The following is a 19275-nucleotide window of genomic DNA, read 5'->3' on the forward strand; positions in this document are numbered from 1 at the left end:
ACACAAAAAAAAAACCACCCTGAAACCACAGCTATTTCATAGTAGTGCTGGTGGTCACATGATAAAATGTGTAAACCAGCATATTATTAGTGATATTAACATTATTAATTATTAATGTAGAAAAATAATTTCATTTACTTATTTAGGATACTCTAAAGTAGTCCTGTGCTCCCCAGCATACCTTGAAAACCACAATTGTAAATTATCATCTATTTCCCTTTCACTATTTCATAACAATGTAGCTTCAATGACTAAATAGCTTTCAATTGAAAACTAGCCTCAGCAAAGGGAAACCTGCAACCACATCAGCCCAGAAATATGACTGATACTGTGACTCAAATAATCCCACTACCTACAGCCAAATGATAAACTCATAAGATTAACTTTTCTGCTTAAATCAAAGACAAAGTCTCAGCATCCTTTAGGGGTACAAAGCACCAATTGTAGGCTGCATAACAGCTGAACTGGTGCAAGCTTCATTTTCAAGAAAAAAAAAATTTGTATCAAGTGGAAGATTTGTAATACAGACCACAAGCTCACAACTTAACCCACAACGCTTATGGAACCAAACGGAGGGGAAGAGTCAGTGAGTTAGTGACTAATTAAAACTAATGAGGTGCAACTCTGTACACAGGCAGCATACCACGTGCTTCCAGACCAGTTAATGCGTATGACTCTACATCCATGGGAGTTTCTCGGTGGTACGGGATGTAAACTAAGTGGAATTTAGCAGGAGGTGTGCTTCCCTCAGTACAAGTTACAGTGCAAGCCTCTACAGCATTATTCATAGTTTCATTACTCAACAATAGTGGCAAGTCTCAAGTCTAAAGTGAGTACCAAATTAATTCACAAAGAAGAAAATCCTGGAAAAGGGAAGAAACAGCTTCTCAAAGCTTGCAAGCTACAAGAAGTACTGAACAATAAAGATTAGCACTCAAGAAGCATTTTAAAATGAAGGCACTCAGGAGTGCCCTCCCAGATGCACTGAAGAAAGCAATGAGTTTAAAACAAATATGGATTACACTACTTTTTCCTAGAAGGAACTTCCCGTCCTCCAAAAAGAGACGTTAGGGGCAAAGCACAAGCCCTGGCACCATAAAGAATCCTTTAGCATCTTAGAAGTGGAGAAAGGAAAAACCTGGAGGTACCAAAAAACGCCTAGTGAGGCTGCCAAGGCAGTCAAGGGACTTGCTGGAACAATTCTGTCAGTCAATCTGCTGCTGCATGGGAAAGTGAAGTTGAAATGCACAAGAGCTTGGCCTGAATGCTGGAGTTCAGGAAGGGAGTGAGGCTACACATACTCCTTAATTTTATTAATGTTGTCCAGTGAGTACATGAGACACTTCTATTTGGTCTCTAAAGGAGAGAGAACACATTTGATTCTAAACAAATTCAAAAGTAAGTATGCAATGAGACTGTACTGCAATACGATAATATGACTGCAATACTACAACTGTGGAGGAAAAACACATAGGAAAAACATGGTGTGCATTTACCCTCCCCCTCCCCAGTTTTCGTAGACTTCCAAGAATAAAAAGCCAGCGATATCAAGTTAGAAGTCTAACAGTGCTCTTACTACAGCACTTCCTGCTTTACAGCTGTTTGCAAATAAACCATTAAGACAAATCCATGACTGAATAATTCCAAAGATTACTATTGCAGTTATTAAGTTTAGAAGAAATGAGCACTCAGCAAAAGGTATAATGTGTAAGTATCTCACACAGAAACTTCTTACATAGGTTTTGGCCAGTGTTAGCACTACATGTGTACATCCCCCAAAAAACAAGCCTTCTGAAGCTCCTTTGCTACATCCAGGGGAAATATCCTTCAGTAAGGAGACATACTAAGGTCCATTTCTACAAGCATACTGAAAAACTGAATGTGAGTTGCTGTTCAGAGTTGGTTACAACATAAGCAACCTACCAGGTTCCACTCATCTGAGGATTTCCAAGCCAAGACCACAAAACACCTTTCCAAAAGACACTACTAGAAAGACCAGTGTCACAGAACATGACACGGAACAGGAACATGCTGAACTCCGTGTCTACAGTTTTAAATCCCTCTCTTTGATAAAACATGCTTGCTCAGTTCCATGGAGAATAACATTAGTTCCACTAAACATACAGTAACTTATCAGCTATTACAGTGCATTTATTCAGGACTTATAACTCCGATATACTCAGTTGCTTAACACAGCTTTGCCCTATCCCTTGGACAGACAATAAGAACAGAGAAGAGCAGCTATTCATATATCTGCTCAACTACAAAGGAAAGTGAAGCGATCTCTGCTCCAGAATGTATCTATGTGAGGTTCGCAGAGAACCTGTGTGGAATCAAAGTGGCTGCAGAAGAGGCTATGAAAATATTAGATGAAAAGGACTGGAACAACTTACCAACATTAGATGCTATTCACCAAGATTTCAAGGGACTTGAAGATGCAATGGATCCTATCAGCTTTCTCATGCAATATCCTGCTTGAAACTACATTGACAGGTGAGGTATGGAGTTCACGCAACAACATTGGTACATGGCAAATCAGTAAAAAAATTAGGAAGAACAGAAGTAGCAAACACCCAAATAAATACGTACTAGCAAAGACTCAACACGGTGTTTGCTAAAGGAATTCCTGCCCCACAAAACATTGATTTCTCTGTAGACATCACTGATTACATGAATAGGGAGGTACTTTGCTTAAAGAAAACTGGGAAACAAAGTCCATACCAAAGGTTTCAAAAGACACTAAGCAAGTCTTTGGGAGGGTGGGGGGTGGAATGAAGGCCTTTTGAATGAATATTTAACTCATTAAGAGAATGGTGAGGAGGAAGATGAAGGAAGTAAATGATTGCTTACTTTAATAAAGGGAGATGACCAATGGAGTTTCACAGAAACCTGTGCTGGGATATGGATTTATTGGACATAATCATACAATGTGAGGAGAGATAAGCAGGTAATAAAATTATGAGAATTTGCTGGTGATCCTAAGTTATTCATGACAGTAAAGATAAGGTCTGACTACAGAACTGCAGAAACATCTTGCAACACTGACCAGGAAACAAAACACCAGACAAAAAAATCACTGCAGATTAAAGATGGGAAAGTACCATCCTGGCTGCCTACATGAAAGCTAGGTCCTACATGACCATTACTCCTCAGCAGCAAAATCCCCTCATTACAATACATCCCTCCATGAAAAAAACACTTGTTTATTAAGAAAGGGACTTCCAGGGTTATCTAGCCCAGCTTCCCACTCAAACTAGGTACAGTTAGAGCACGTTGCACAGGCCCTCATCCAGTCAGTTCTGAACATCTCCAAAACTGCAGACTCTGTAGGTGCTCTACACCTACATCCAGTACTTGACCACTATTACATTAGAAAAGGCTTTTTTTTTAAATCTCAGACTTTCCAATGTTCCAACTTTAGTCTATTGCTCCTTATCCAATCACCACACACCTCTGGGATCGGTCTTCCTGTCTTCTCCATATCTGGCCATTAGGTGGTTAGTTGCAGACCACACTAAAATCTGCAACTGGCCAGATAAAAAACCACTGCAAATTAAAGTGATACTAGCTTCCTATGTGAAACCTAGGTCTCAGCTGACTGTAATGCCTCCCGTCAAGGTAAAACAAAACCCACTTCCTTCAACCTCACCACTTAAATTGTATGCTCCCAGTATTTTCCCTGGTACTGAGGAGCCCAGAACTGGACATGATACTCCAGGTGCTCTCACCCAATCGCCAAACCAAAAAGAAGAATCCTTTCTTCAGCCTGCCAGTTACACCCTTACTAACAACCCAGCATGCAGCAAGCCATCACTGCGGACTCCATGAATTCAACTCTTTGCCCACTGGACCACTATGCCTTTCCCTCCATAGGTTCTCTGTAGACAGCTGATCCCAGCCTGTACTGTTGTGTGGTGCTATCCTGGCCCAGATGCAAGGATTGGTATTATCACCTTTGCTGGACTTCAAACGCTGCCTTTCAGATCACCTTTCCATCTTCCTATCCCCCTGTCTAGCAGCCCTCTCCTGCAGCATATCAGACATCCCCAAACCCACTGTAGGGGAGTTCCCATGCCTGTCAAACATACTGGTTCATCATTCCAACATTCAGATCATTCATAAACACATTAAAACAACATTTGCCTCTGTATCAGTAATTCCCTGAGGGACGACAATATAAAACAGAGAAAAGGTTAGTGATTATATACAGATCTCTAGCTTGATCCAGTATGGCTAAAGTCATAACTTCAGTCTTCAGTAAACAGCATCAATGAGCTTTTCACATAGCTAGGAAAACATCTGCTCATGGCTCTTCTTTGGGCTCTAACACATAACTCCAGAAACTTTTGAAAAACACAATATTGGCAGAACATTCTGTAACGTTATATAACTATACAATTTTTACTAAAATGGGAATTATTTTAGCTAGCTTCAGAGAAAGCAAGGAAACAATACCATAATAAAGAACTATCTTTATCCACCTCAAGGCATATGCCACTGAATATAAGAGTGACAACAACAACGTTCAGAAACATTGGTATCATGGGCTTTTTATAGTTATTTACACTTTTCTTTTGACTATATAGGTCAAGCCAATACTGAAACCTCTGACAGGATCTCCTGAAACAGAAGTTGGAAAAAAATTCTGTAATATATGGGCACATGACCATTCTCCAAAGTGCCCATCACAAAATGGGCTTTTTACAGCTTGAGCAGCTAGCTGTAATCTTACAGGTCTACACTCAGGATGTTAGAGAATAGGTCACCTTCAACCACAAAAATTTACTTTGCTCCTTTGTGAACATATACAGACAAAGCTCCCGCTCAGTGAACTTTTCCCAAGTACCTAACTATGAAGGCTGACAAAAACCTATTCTGCAGTTTCTCAGCATGCTTCCTCAGAACAGTTTTACACAGACTCCTACAGCTGTGAAGATACCAAACTGCAGCTTGACTATCAAACAGGTATATAATGGCAGCCGAGGAAGTCCCTGGTGGAGCCACATCCTGGAAAGTGCTTTTTCCATGTCTTTGCCTTTCCTTAACTGTTTAAATGACTTGTTATTAAATGAGTCAGCACTGACCACTTTAAACACCCTTCCTGACTTTTGTTGCCAAAAACTTTCCATAAAAAATAAAACCCAACATAAATAGACTGGAAATAGGTAGCAGCAGCGAAGGAGATGTCTAGATTTTAAAGAACACTCTACTATTCAGATGTAGAGCAGTGAACTGAAGACACCTATCCAGGCAAAGAGAACTCTGGTAATTCTGAAGAAAACTGTGGGGTCTGGCCCCAAAAGCTGTTTTCTCAACTGCATGTCACATGCTTTGCATAACAGTGTAGAATGAGTCACTTCACAGCATAAGTATGTAGATCATGGAAATAAAAGTGTTAGCAAACAAGCTTAATGCCATGGCTTAAATCTGCCATCTTCTTTTGTCGTCTGTGGCTCTATTAGAAGACAGCCACATCAGGGTCTGAACAGATCTAGAGAAAACAAAGACCTAGTTTAGCTCTGTAAATAGTAAGTGTTAAAAACAAATGTATAAATAAACATATCCAGTAATGACTCCAAGAGTAATTACTCCTGCTGGGAGAACAGGAATCTAGTCCACTGAGGCAGCAAATACACTCTGATACTACACAGTCTATCAGAAAAATCAAGCTGCAAAGTGCAATTAAACACATCAAACCAAAATAACCCTCATATTTGCTGAGTAAGAGCACGAGGTCAAATATACATTTAAAGTATTACACATCAATTAGGACGAGGCACTTATATGGTACATGAATTTAAATTAGAATCAGTGCAGCCTCTTTTTTTTCCCCCTTTGCTTAGAGAAACTAGATCTAGCTTTGCGAGAGAAATTGAAAGCAATTTTGTCAGACAGGGCACCTTTTGTTTCCTTAAGATAAGTAGTGAAAAGCAGTAGCAACATTCTATTTTTTTCCCAGTAGTATACAAGTATCACTTCTCAGCTTTTAACAAAAGGGTAAACTGTGAAGTTATTTTCACAGCCAAAACAAAACCCTTTGCAAGTGTATGTCATACAAGCAGAAAAACAAATTCCTGACCCTTACTGATGATAGATAGCTCATGCAGAACATAAAAACAAATTCTGAGATTAAGTACTCCATAAACACTCTTTCTTGCCTAAATATCTAAACACAGCCAGACAGTGAGACCTCTACTGAACAATCTAGATGGAACAGTACAGACAGAACTGATAGCACAGCAAGTGAGGCATTTCATGAGGCAAGCTAGGAAGCTACTTCTAATACACCATCAGCAACTTCATCCTGAATGGGAACGGAGCTCAGTGCTCACTCTTCAGGGGAACACGCTCATGTGCAGGCTGGAGTGCTTCACCGGGATCAGAGAAAGCTCTGAGAGTCCACAAACATTTAGGCACCTCACACTCTGTACAGGGGGAGTGAAAGATGCTTAGCACTTCTGGAAGATGCAGTTGTCGGTTCTGCAGTCAATGAAATAACACATGACATATTACACATGCAATGAATCCACAGAGAAACAAGACTGCTGCTCTTAAAGAGTATTCCAGGGGTATAAGAACATGCACGTCTCCATAGAAATCTGTTAAACATAAGAATTCAACATATGCAATTAAATTCAGCCTGTGCAACTGGAGCTTCTGCTTGTTCTTCTGCTTCCGAAAAGTGATGTCCGCATTTTACCCCTCTCAATTGTTTCAGAAACAGAAAATTCACTGAACTTTAATTTTACTTTGTCTTGGAACAAGTGGTTTAATTCCTTCGATTGGCTTCTTCCTTCTTCGAACTGACTTCTCCAAACAGAGAAAGACAAATTACCCTAAGTACTGAAACAAAATTACCCATCACAAACCCTTCCTGCAGCCCAGCTGTACAAATGCAAACCAAGCCTTACAACAGTTTGTTTCCAGATGGGCTACGATGGCATAAACATAACTTGACCTCACCAGGACTAGTTATTTTTGTAGAGCTGTTACACATTCCTTATAAAGATTTTGAACAGATAGGTTTTGACTTGCTAAGTTTAATAATCAGCGTTCAAAGTACAAAAGCTGCTACAGAGCAAACACTGTGCTGTTTAAGGCATTATTTGGCAAGAAAGAAACACTACACTGGCTGTATTAAATGCCAACTTTGTAACTAAAAATCTAAAGAAAGGGGGGGAAGGAGAAAAGTTAAAAGAAAAAAAAACAACAGCGAAGTGGTTGGCACATAACTACTTAGCAAACCTGAAAGCCTGTTTTCTCTTTTTTTAAGCTCATTTCGCACTTTGTGATACATGCTGAGGGGTCACCGAGACACACTTTGCACGTTATTCAACTTCTCAAACCCCAGGTTCTCCCCTTGGGTGCGGCAGGAGCTCCAATCACTGCACCGCTCTGACCAGACCGCGAAAACACAAAGCTCCGCCACCCCCCGCACCCCTACCGCCAAGCTGCAGGGTAAGGCGAACACTCCCGAATGGAAAACCACGGGGCAAGAGGTCGGTGCGGCCAGGGCAACGGGAACTGGCGCGGCGCGGCCCCTCGCCTCCCCTCCCGCGGCGGCACCGCGGGGCTCAGAGCGCCGACGGCACCGCAGCGCCTTCCCGCCGGGGCCGTTACGCAACGGCATCGCGACCTTGCGGGGAACGCAGGAGCCTTTCCCGAGGAGGGAGGTGCGGGCAGCATCCCCCCCGGCGCCGGCATGGGCACTGCGGGCCCGGGACGCGAGGGAGAGAGGGAGGGAAGGGGAGCGGCTGAGAGAAGCCGCTGCTGCCACGCAAGATGTGGGGTACGAAGCGCCGCGACCCGGGCGCGCAAACTTCGGCTCGGAGGCGGCTGAGCTCCGTCCCGGGCGGGAAAGTGGAGAGGCAGCCCCCTGAGATGGGGAGAGGGAACCGGAGAGTGGGATTGGGGAAGGGGGATGGGGCTCTCGCGGCGGCATTCCTACCTGCGACACCAGCGGCACCAGCGTCTGCTCCACGGAGCGCGTGCGGATCTCCAGCCCCGCATCCGCGCCCAGCCCCGACGAGGACGACGAGGAGACGCCGCTGCTGCTGCACGGGGACGTGGCCATAGCGGGGGAGCCACGCCGCGACCCCCACTACCACCCTCCTTGCTCCCTCCCGGACAACTCCGCTCCCGCCGAACGCCGCTCGGCTCCGGTCCGCCCGGCACCGCCCCCCGCCGCGCCCCTCCCCCGCCCTCCGGGGCACCGCTGCCTTTGCCGGGGCGCCCAGCGACGCCGCGCGCGCGCGCTCAGCCCCCCCTCTTCGCGGCCCCTTCCACGCCCCTCGGGACGAGATTTAAAGCGGCAGCGCCGGTTTCAGCGCCGTCTGTAGCGGGCACCGTTCGCCCTTGTTGCCTTCTGTCACCCCGGAGGAGGAGGGGGTGGGCACTGGGGCTGGTCCTTTCCACCACAGCTCCCACCGGGAGTTTGCCCGTCGGGAGGGTCTCTGCCCGAGGAGGACATCCGGGCTGCGCGGTGGCTGAAGGGTTCGAATGGCCCCAGGTATAGGAGTCAGGGCTCGTAACCGGCACCACGTCCCGCCGCGAAGTCGGGACGCCGGTGCGGGGTAAGAGAGGGCGGGCCAGGGAGCCGTGCGCTCTGCGAGAGACAGTGAAACCCCCCTCTCTGTTCGCGTATTTACCAGCCTCCAGCAGGAGTGGTGGGCTTCCTGAGCTGTACTCCATCAGCCTTTCTCCTGGCAGCCGCCCACAGAAGGGAAGGGTTTCTGCCTTTCAACGACCGGTTGAAAGCGGCACGGGCCGCTTTCGGGGAACAGCAGCCATGTGTATCCTTGGTGCTAAAGCATATGCTGGTCTGGCAAGAAGAAGGCAAAAGTAACTTCAGAGGAATAAAAGTGGCGTTTGGGCGGGATTTCTTTTTAAGATTTTCTTTGGGGGGTGTTTGTTTGTTTCTGGTTTAAAATGGAGTAAACTCATTTCACATTATTTCGTACCCTGCATTTGAAAAGTGTCAAGACAGGAATGCTTACTGGTCTAATTAGGCTGCATGTATTCCATATCTCTGATTCATCTACAGGCTTGTCTACATAAGACTGTGGAAACGGAACAGAAGTCTCCTTGGCTGTGGTCCAAGCTGCCGAGGTGCAATGCAGCCCCAGCCCAGAAGTGGGTTAACTCAGTGTGGCACTGTGCGTGACCCAACAAGCCCAATGTGGGGTCTGGGCTAGTAAACAACAGATCATAGAATCAAGTAGATTGAAAATGACCTTTAACATCATTGAGTCCAGTCACTACCCCAGGACTGCCAAGGCCACCACTAAACCATGTCACTAAGGGCCTCATCTACACAGTTTCTGAACACTTCCAGGGATGGGGATTTCACCACTTTCCCAGGCAGCCTGTTCCAATGCCTGAGCACCCTTTCTGGTGAAGACATTTTTCTAATACCCAATCTAAACCTCCTCTGGCACAGCTTGAGGCCGTTACCTCTTGTCCTATCACTTGTTACTTGGGAGAAGAGACTGGTCCCCACCTCACCACAAACTCCTTTCAGGAAGTTGTAGAGAGCAATAGGATTCCCCCTGAGCCTTCTCTTCTCCACACTAAACACCCCGAGCCCCTTCAGCCTTTCCTCATCAGACTTGTTCTGTCTGACACAACTCTTTAGGGTCCTGGTAAGAACTGACAATTTGTGTTTGACTGCTCAGCTCTCAGACAACACAGCACTGTAAAGTTGTCCTTGGCTTTCTGACGTTGTTAGGTCAAGGACTTCTGACCTCTTTTGCACAAAGAATCTTTTGCACAGTTTTGGAACCTAGACATAAGATAAAGGACAGCATTTGTCGTCCTTTGGAGTCCTATGGAGGTATCCATATTTATTAAAAAAGATTGCCAGAACTGCAAGTCTAACCCAAGGTAATGATACAATCCTATTTCTAGCTCTTCAGGAAATTGGTTTCCAACATGGTCTCATATTTTCTAAAATGACATCTTACATAACATCAAGTGTTACAGGAAAGAACTGAAGGCTTAAATCTGCCGTGGTGCAAAAACATCTAAATGTTGGTGTAGACTTAAAATAAATGCCAGTCATGCTTGATCAAAGTGGTTTAGAGCTCACTTGAGATTTTTTTTGGGGGGGTTTCACCTAAAATTTTCATTTTCTCACATCATCTTTCATTCTTTTTCAGGTCATTTGTTTTCCCTTCTCAATTCTAAGCCTCTGTCAGCAGCTGTTGTTCTCTTGGTTTTGGTAGAGTACGCAGGTCAGGTGTGGTTGCAGCCTCTCCAGGTCTGTACACTGGTTCAAGAGACTTGTGAATCTTATCAGCTGAAGGGTACACCAGGCAAAGTGTCAGTAAAACCAGAGAGAGAATGGCATTCTTTTGCTGTCTTCCTTTTCCCCCTTGTACTTGAGGTTGTTTCTTCTCTTAGAATCATTAGTTCCCACTTGTTGACTGTTTTATGAATGTTACCATAATATAAATTATCTGTGTCAACATCTACAGATATGAAACTATGATTTGCATCAGAAATGAACTAGAAGGACATGCGCACTTGGATGCAGATGTAGTTTATAATTTGATGTGGTCAGCTAAGTCTGTGCCACTTAATTTCAGAGGCAGCTGTCTGTCTTCAATGAAAAAACAGATCAGACTTCCCAGGGGTGACATTTTCTGAATCAAAGCAGAGTTAATATCAGAGGTTAATGATGATTTTTAAAGATTATAACTTCACATTTTAAAAGAAAACAAGTTTTCTATAAAATACAGTAGCAAAAATAGCAGTTTAAAAATAATTTTCTACACAGATGGGACAACTGGTGAGAACTTTGCAGTGCCTTTCCGCAGACAGAAGTCCTGTTCCCAATTTACCACTCGTTTACTGCTTTCATTTTGTTTTCACTAGAGAAGCAGCATTAGTGGGTGGTGCTAGTGACAACACTGCCTAGTTCTCCCACTTTTCCACTTCAGGTGCTTCCAGTTTAAACACAGAAACCACATGCTCTGCTTCTGTGTCCTGTGCTGGGCAAACAGAATGCATGTTGCAATGGTTGTAATGTAACACATGCATGCTGCAGACTAACACCTTTGATGACACCCTGAGGAGATCTTCAAACATGATAGCCTGGGGCTTAACTTGTGCTTTTTAACTATATTAAGATAATTGAGTAAGCCCGTGCAATAGATTGCAACCACACCTTTGGCATGCCAACACATACTTCTGGGAGAGCACCTTACACATGCAATGCATAGCAGTAGGATATTTTGCATGTACTCACTTTCAGTCCACATGGGATATTTCCCATCACCTCAAAAAGAATCCCCTCATGCCTATATGATATGAGGACCACTGGCCATGGCAATATCTATATACAGAGACTAAACCTATATACAGAGTGGTACTGTTTAGCTCTGCCTTGCATCTGAAAAGCCTTTGAAGTATAACGATAGAGGACAAGAGTCCTCTAATGGATTATATTTCTAACTTCATAACTTTGTCAGTGGTCAAGGGGAAGGAAGTGACTCATATCCTTGTAGTATTATGAACGTGTCAATCTGTTCCTCCTCATATTGTTTCTAGACTTCACTCAAGAATGTGACACCTTCTCCTCCTCTGCCCAGGATCCCCCACAGTCTTGGGTTCTATGACTGGTGAAAGGTTCCCACAGAGACAGTAACCCATTTTTGCCTCATCTAGCTCTTTATCTTTGTCTTCCATATATTAAGCACCTTTCGCAGGAGAAAACATTACTGTGGCTTTTTTCTAAGGTAGTGCCCCCCGCAGTCACCCTGACAGTGACAGTACTCCTGAGAAGGGTGTTCTGAGCTTTTATGTGTAGTTAGGGGTCTGACCATTGATGCTGGCTTCTTAGCTTTGATGGGAATGATATGAAATGTACTAATGAGTAAGTATATCTTATTCTACCCACACCATGGCTTGTCTGAAGAAACTGTCAGACAGTCTCAGTTTGATGGACTAGCTAGCACCTGCTCATACCTTCCAGCTAAGATGTGTGTGTTCCCTGGTCTGCTTAAACCAAAATGAGATGGTAACACTTAAGCAGATTAAATAATGTTTTTGCTAGTTTGGTCATATTGACTGGTATAAGGTCAGTGATGAGGACAGAAACCTTTCCCATGGGAATAAACCTTGTGTCTATCCCTTTGGAAACAAGTTATAGTTGCTGCATGTGTGCTGTTGAGGCACATTCAGCATAGCAGATGCCATTTAAGCAGTCAAGATGGGTTTGAACTTCTGTGCTGTGAAGAGGAGCTTATCAGTTTCTGACCACAAAAAGCCAGGTCTAGGAGACAGAAACTGGAGGGAGAGCAACAAAACAGTGGTAAAAGCCAGCTGATGGGATAAGAGGGCTTTTCGGTAAGTTTTAATAATGAGCACTTTTCCATGCATGCTTGCAATGAATCAGATAAAACATAGGAATTCTCTAGATTAATAACACTGTGAGGATGAATTCCAAGAGCAGATAATTGCTCTTTATCCTCCCATAGAGAGCATCCCAAATATCCAGAGGTGAGAGGAAGCAGTGCCTCTGCTGCTTTCTTATTTACCAGCTGCAGTCTGGAAAGCAGAGCTGAGTGGGCTGAGTGTCAGATTGCTCCTTCTCTTCCCTCCAGGTGAGATTACAGTTAGAGCAGTGTGGGAGGGGAAAGTGCATCAATCATCTTTCCAGGCAAAATTTAGAAATCCACTCTTAAGATTAAGCTTTTCCCCTGTTTACCTCCAGTTTTCTCTAAAACTTTGCAAAATCATACTTTTAATTTTGTTTTGGTGAGGATGTTTTGCAGGCAATTTGTAAAATCGATAATTTTAAAGATAACTAAAACTGTTAGGGTTTTGAGAAATGTCAGAAGATGGAAGGCAAGCATTGAAATATCAAATCCTGATTACTGGTGGTTATTAACTCCAAAGTATATTACACTTCTTCATAAAACCAATCTTTTATGTTTACTTTGTAGCCTGTAGTAAAATACTTCACTTTTCAAAGATAACATTACCTTGTTTACATAGATAGCATTGCATTAGGCTGTGACTATATATTTTTGTCATTTTGTGAATTACTATTTTCACAGTCACAGAATCATAGAAACGTTTGGGTTGAAAGGGACCTTAAAGCTTACCTAGTTTCACCTCCCTGCCATGAGCAGGGTCACCTTCCGCTAGACCAGGTTGCTCAAAGCCCCTTCCAACCTGGCCTTGAGCACTACCAGGGATGGGGCAGCCGCCACTTCTCTGGGAAGCCAGTGCCAGTGCCTCACTACCTTCTTAGTGAAGATTTTTTCCTAATATCTAATGGGATTTAAGCAGTTATTACAGAAACAATGAAGAGGAAGAAGTGGGATGTAAAAATAATGCATAGACATATCAAAAGGACTACTATTAGCGTTCTTTTTTATTCTCAATGTTTTTAGCCCGGATGCCTGTTTTAGGTGGCCCTGCTTGAGCAGAGGGACTGGACTTAAAGGAGCTGAATCCACATGGGCCTTTGCAGCATCTATCTCCAGGTTCCTCCTCCTCCCAGTGCTGTGGCCAGCAGGTCTCTCCTGGCCCGGGTACCCTGTATGAGCAGCTGTGGAGCCATGCCAGCCAGCCTGTGTGGAGCACAGAGAGGAAGAGGGCACAGTGAGGTCTGACACAGGATGGTTTCTACAGTGGCTTCCTCTGAGTTTACAAGGTGGTAGTTGTCAAAGTCCTCAGCAAATAACAGCTATTTGGCCATGCTACCAAATGTGGTACCTGTCCAAAACACTTCTCTTTCCTATGACAGTCACAAAGAAAATGAGGGATCCTGTTTGCATCATCAGCTATTAATAACCCATTGTGGCTTGACTGCCTCTTTTACAGAGCGTGTAAAAGTACAGTTACCCATGGCAGTTCTCCAACAAGTGTAAGGAGCCAGTGTGCTTCATGAATCCTAGCAGCATCAAGAGACTTCTGTAATGAGTAGCTTAATTTTGAGAGTACAGACATGAAGCATACATTTCCTGTGCATCCTACCTTTTCACTGATGTTTTGTACCCAAGCCACCTAAACCTGTAGAAGTATGTCTGAGATAGGGAAGTACATAGGGAATAATTTTCTATCCTGTGATATTTTACTTTTTTAATGATAATATGAGATTTTATTGGTAAGAAAATATCTCAACCAATGGATATTGCTAGAGTTGCCCAAGACTTTCCATCATAAGACCCATGCTTTTGGTTGTATGTGAATACGCTGAACTTCAAAACTTCGGTGTGATTCTCTGTCAGGTGTTGTCTTAGAATGATTCATTCTTTCATTTTTCAGAAGAAATGACATAGCTTTGTCCTAAAAAAAAGTCAGGGCAAAAACCTGAATAATTCCTGTCATTGTTTTGCTGAGAAAATCAGGCTGGCTCACAAAGGTGAAATTTAATGGCATGCATGTAAATGCGATGAGACAGTCAGAGAATGCCTTTTGTAGTCTTTGTACAGTTTTCCTAAATTTAGCTGGAGAAAAGATTTCTGAAAACTTTTATTTTTTTTTTCCTAATAAATTTTGGAGTATTTATGTGTAGACTAATAAGCAAATTTCCTTGAACCCTTCACATACATTGAGCGGGACTATTTTTTGAGAGCCTGGCATACGGGCTAAATATATGGAGTAGGAATAAATGAGAAAAGGGCAGGCCAAAGGAAAGCACAGTAAGTCATGTGAGAATAAGGGACGGATTCTGAGGGAGACACATAGGAGGAAACAAGTATTGTGCTAGTCAGAGATTTTGGTGTTCTCCAGCTGCAGGAACTTCGCAGGGTCTTGTCTATGTGATAGGCAGAGAACTGTGACTTTTACACAGGTATGATGTAAAAGGAGAAGCTGAAGCTGTTCTGTAATCAAGTCTGGTATTTTTTGCTTTATTTAGCATTTCCTTGTGCTTTAATAAATGTTAGTGGTATATGGATGTGAATCTAACACTGACATTGGTGTGACAGCTTTTGAAGGTGAAAAGTCTCATCAGTTTAGCTTTAGCTGTGAATTTGGTCTTATTTCAGAAGAGATAAATAAAAAATACAGTTTCATCCTGAACTGTTAGTAAGAATTAATGTGCAGTTTTATAAAACCATTGCCTAGAAATGGTAGCTTACAGGACCTTTTTCAGACTAACACTATATAGATTTATCAATGCATCAATATACTCTTCAAAACAGTGCTGCTGCAAGTTATCAGGCAAAATCAACTAGATGATTAGTTTCTAGATGCTAAGCAATAATTTGGGCTTATTTTCCTTGCAGTCCATGAAGTTCTTCTTTCATACATGTATAGTTTTCACAGGACTATGGCTGAGGCTTACTTATTACAGCAAGGATCCTGTTCTAAACAGGAGCTGACACACTAGTTTTAAAAGAAGGCATGAGAAACTTCACAACATGCAGATACACAATAATCATACCTCATGAAAGCCTTGAACTGACCTGTAGTTAGGGATGGGATTAAGCTTTGACTCCGAATGTGTTACCTCTTTCACATCTTCTATCATCCTAGCACTGAATGTTTGGGTTTGTCTTTTTTTTCTAATCATTCCTGTGGGTTATAAAATAAATATGGAGGATTAAAGGTTTGAAGAAATCTCTAGCCTGCAAAATCTTTAAGAGCATTTGCCACCTAGCAACAGCCAGGAACGTGTGTCTCCTTCGAACAATCTGCAATTGTATGATTCAGAAGAAACCTCCACAGTGTTTGTAACTGCAATTGTAACTTACGTAGGAAGGGAAAATGCAGCAAAAGGCTCCGGTTACATCACTGACAAAAGGATTTCATTACCATAAGAAGTCCCTAACAGGGTGACAAATAATCAAGATTAAAAAGAATGTGTGGGACCAGCAGAAAGGGAAACAATGACGTTCCTATTATAGCTGTGGCCTTTACAATAAATGGTATGTCAGCTTTTTCATTTTGAATTGTGCTGGATAACTTGGTGATTTTAATTCATCAGCAAATGAATACTAAGATTAGAAGCTATTTTCTTTTCAAATATGCATTTGCTAGCTTAGTCATGCAATAAATGCCACATTCCTTGAAAAGCTTGAATCGTCTGCCTATTGTTTTTAAATATATTGTTTATAGATGTTAGCAATTTAAAAATATTCATGGATATGGTGTTAGTTTGCACAGATATGTAAGGAAAGTACTGGGAACTACATGAGAGAAGGATAATTGCAACATGCATCAGCTGGCTGACTATCAAAATCTCATTGGTCTGCAGTTTGTGATGCTAATGAGATCGTACGAAAAAATTGCACAGATACTAATACACATGGGTTCTATTTTGACTGCTGTCATGCACAATTCCTTGCAACATCTAAAAGTGTGTTTCACTGGGTATCAGTTATCCCAGTTGCTCTATTTTCCTTTACTCTTTTCTCATACCTTGTTAAGGAAAGAAACTGGGGATATCCAAGGACACTGTGTCTTTCATACCTCCACACCTCTGCACTGTTGACACTTGTTAAGGAATTTTACTCATGTGACATTGCTAAGTTAACCTTGTTCTGTTCAAAAAAATTAAATAAAAGGTCAGCTTCTAGATTTGTGGTCATTGCATTACTTAAAACTGCTTATTTAAAAAGGTACTAATAATTACTTTGGTTTAATATATGTTCATTTTAAAACGTGGGTCATAGTTTCTCAGTTAACACACCAACTTAAACCCAACAAAGACATTAATATGCATTACTAACAAAATACTTTTAATGCTAAAAGATAGATGGTGCATTGTTGCTAAATTAGACTAATGTACTGTTTGGAGAAATCATTAGTCTAACCCCTTACAGGCAGCTGGTAAGATTCAATTCTGTTTCTGGCAGCAGGAGAGTACATGCTGGAGTATCAGAATTGGAGCAGAAAATTGTAAGTGCAGCTGAAATGGGAAGGGAAGCAGCTAGCTATTGCCAAGGGAACACAAGGATTTTTGTAATAAGTACATTCAGTGAATTTAATACTAAGTATAAAATGTTCTAGAAAACATAATGTAAGTAACTGGAAATCTAGAAACCTCTCCTTTTCAGTCATGCTCGACATACTAAAAGACTCACGTAGAACTTGACATTTGCACTGACTTACGAGTGCAATATCAATCATTTCTGCGAAATATTGTAATGCAGACAGGTCCTAATAGGCAAAAGTTTTGAAAACAGGGTTTTCTTTGACCCTGTTTATTTATAAATTAATGGCAAAAATCCTGCTTCTCTGAAGGCAAGATAAACCAAGTGATAGGAGGCAATTTGTGTTCTCAGAGTTTTGAGTTTCTTGTCAGCTCTTGAACTTACAAGTGGCTTCAGGATTCTCAGGACCTCATTTCACGTCTATACTATATGTACCCGTTTTGATTTCTTAAAATACTGTGTATCTTAGCAGAGCAGCATAATTAGAAAAGTGTCACTGTTTTAAAAGTATGTTTTTTTAAATCTAAAATATCACAGAGTAAGATGTATTAATGCTTACATCCTGATGGAATTGCTCCCTGCTCTACCTGTCATGCTAAAATACTGATATGCATTGGGTAGGGAATCTCAGCCCTTCCCACAGGAACTGTTCAACAACTGTATTTTATCTACTTCTCTGTCCCTCTCAAAAGTTATGATCAAGGTGCTGAGGGAATACAACAAATGATAATATTCTTTTAGCTCTAGCAGATCTTGTCCTTGACTTTGAAAGATGGCAATTAGGATTTGTGTGGCTTTTTTAAGTGGGCATGGCAGAGACAAGACAGAAAGTGAATATCCACATTGATCATTGTATCGTGGTGTCCAGGTCACTTAGAAGTCTACTGAACCTTATTTAGATCTCTATTTAGTCAGCTTCAGACCATGTCTTGAAACTGAATTCTCAGTCCCCATGTGGGTGCTCAGCTGTGGAAGTTTCAGGGTGGTGTCTCTCTTTTTAAAGGCATCTCAGACAAGCTTTGTCTTCATCCTGATACAAAGCAGAAACTGCTGCATTCCCTACAATTAGTTCTTACCTAAATCTAGGAAAAATTAATAGATTCAATAGGATATTTTCAGTCTTTACATTTTACTAATATACTTATGATATAATGCCCTTTTTATTTCAAAATCTAGTTGGGACTGAAAAGTATGATCTGGAACAGCTCATATTATGTTTTGCAATGTTTCTGCCAGTTTGCCTTTCATCTGCAAAAAATGATGCTAGAGTCCACTAAAGGGTATAAGGATAAATGTTTCTTTCTTCACTCCTAATGTTCTTTCTAATATCTGAAGATACTTTAAGATGCTTTCCCCCAACACCTTCCTAATGAAACTGAATACTTTTGACTTCTTTTGGTCCTTTCTCTTCAAACTTTCTTTAAAAATGTCATGTACGAATACAAGTTTTAGAGAAAGTTCACCATCTCAAGGGCACTTTATAAAATTCATGAGCTCCTATCTTCAAACAGGAATTTTGTTTATATAGACTGATGCCAATAGACTTAATGTGCATGATGAAATTGCACTATAACCATGCATTTTGTATTAGACTGTTACTTTTATTTCTCTTATCACTGCTCCTTTCCAGTTAACATCCTCCTCATTTACATCTTGAGTTTGTTATCCCTTAGGAGGTTTTTTTACTCAGCTTTTACAGAGGAAAATGTTTACATGATTAGAGTCCCTGGATTAGCATATTCCTCATTTTAATACAGCAAACCTGCTTATAGTTGGTTCTGTTATACTTGGTTACAATACTCGAGCAAAGAAGAATAAAATCCAACAAACTATTTTGGTATGCTTCTCCCATTAGGATTCCACTGAAGGAAATTCTTTAGTAAGAGTCAGACCCCTTCAGATACCCAGACATTAAAATTATTTCCACGGAAGTCAGCTGTCATCTGAGTCCTCTAGGTCAAGTACAGGCCAGTAAAGAACCCTTTTGTGAATCCCCCCTTCCTAGAGCTTATCTTCTAGTAATCTCAAACTCTGTTCTTCAGAGACTGATGTATTCTGACTTCCTATCACCTGGTAACTTTTCTCACTTGCTAAGGTATCCTCTGTTCAGCCCTATGGATGCTTTCATGTTTTCTCAGGTTAATGTGGAAAGATTGCTAGAAGGAATTAGAAACAGGGAACATGCACCTACAGAACCTTTCAATATTTGTTGTTGTCATGACTCTGCTTTTGCATTGTGTTTCTATGGTTGATAATGAGAGACATTCCATCCCTATTTACTCATCTTTTCTGTATTTATACCCTTTGTAACAAGATGGATGCAAACTGGGGAGAGAAGAGAGGAAACCTTTCCCTTCTCTCTGTGATTGTGTGACATGGCTGC

General features: G+C 41.8%; 1 protein-coding gene across 1 annotated transcript in view; it reads right to left on the minus strand.

The window, feature by feature from the left end:
• Positions 1–8094, minus strand: part of CTNNAL1 (catenin alpha like 1) — a 55674-nt gene extending 47580 nt beyond the window's left edge. The window contains exon 1 of the mRNA XM_034060900.1: positions 7949–8094. Coding sequence (XP_033916791.1) covers positions 7949–8074 — 126 coding nt within the window. The 5' untranslated portion in view covers positions 8075–8094. The remainder of the gene's footprint in view (positions 1–7948) is intronic.
• Between the last annotated feature and the right edge of the window lie 11181 nt (positions 8095–19275).

Source organism: Melopsittacus undulatus, chromosome 1 (assembly GCF_012275295.1).
Source record: "Melopsittacus undulatus isolate bMelUnd1 chromosome 1, bMelUnd1.mat.Z, whole genome shotgun sequence".
Lineage (NCBI taxonomy): Eukaryota > Metazoa > Chordata > Aves > Psittaciformes > Psittaculidae > Melopsittacus > Melopsittacus undulatus.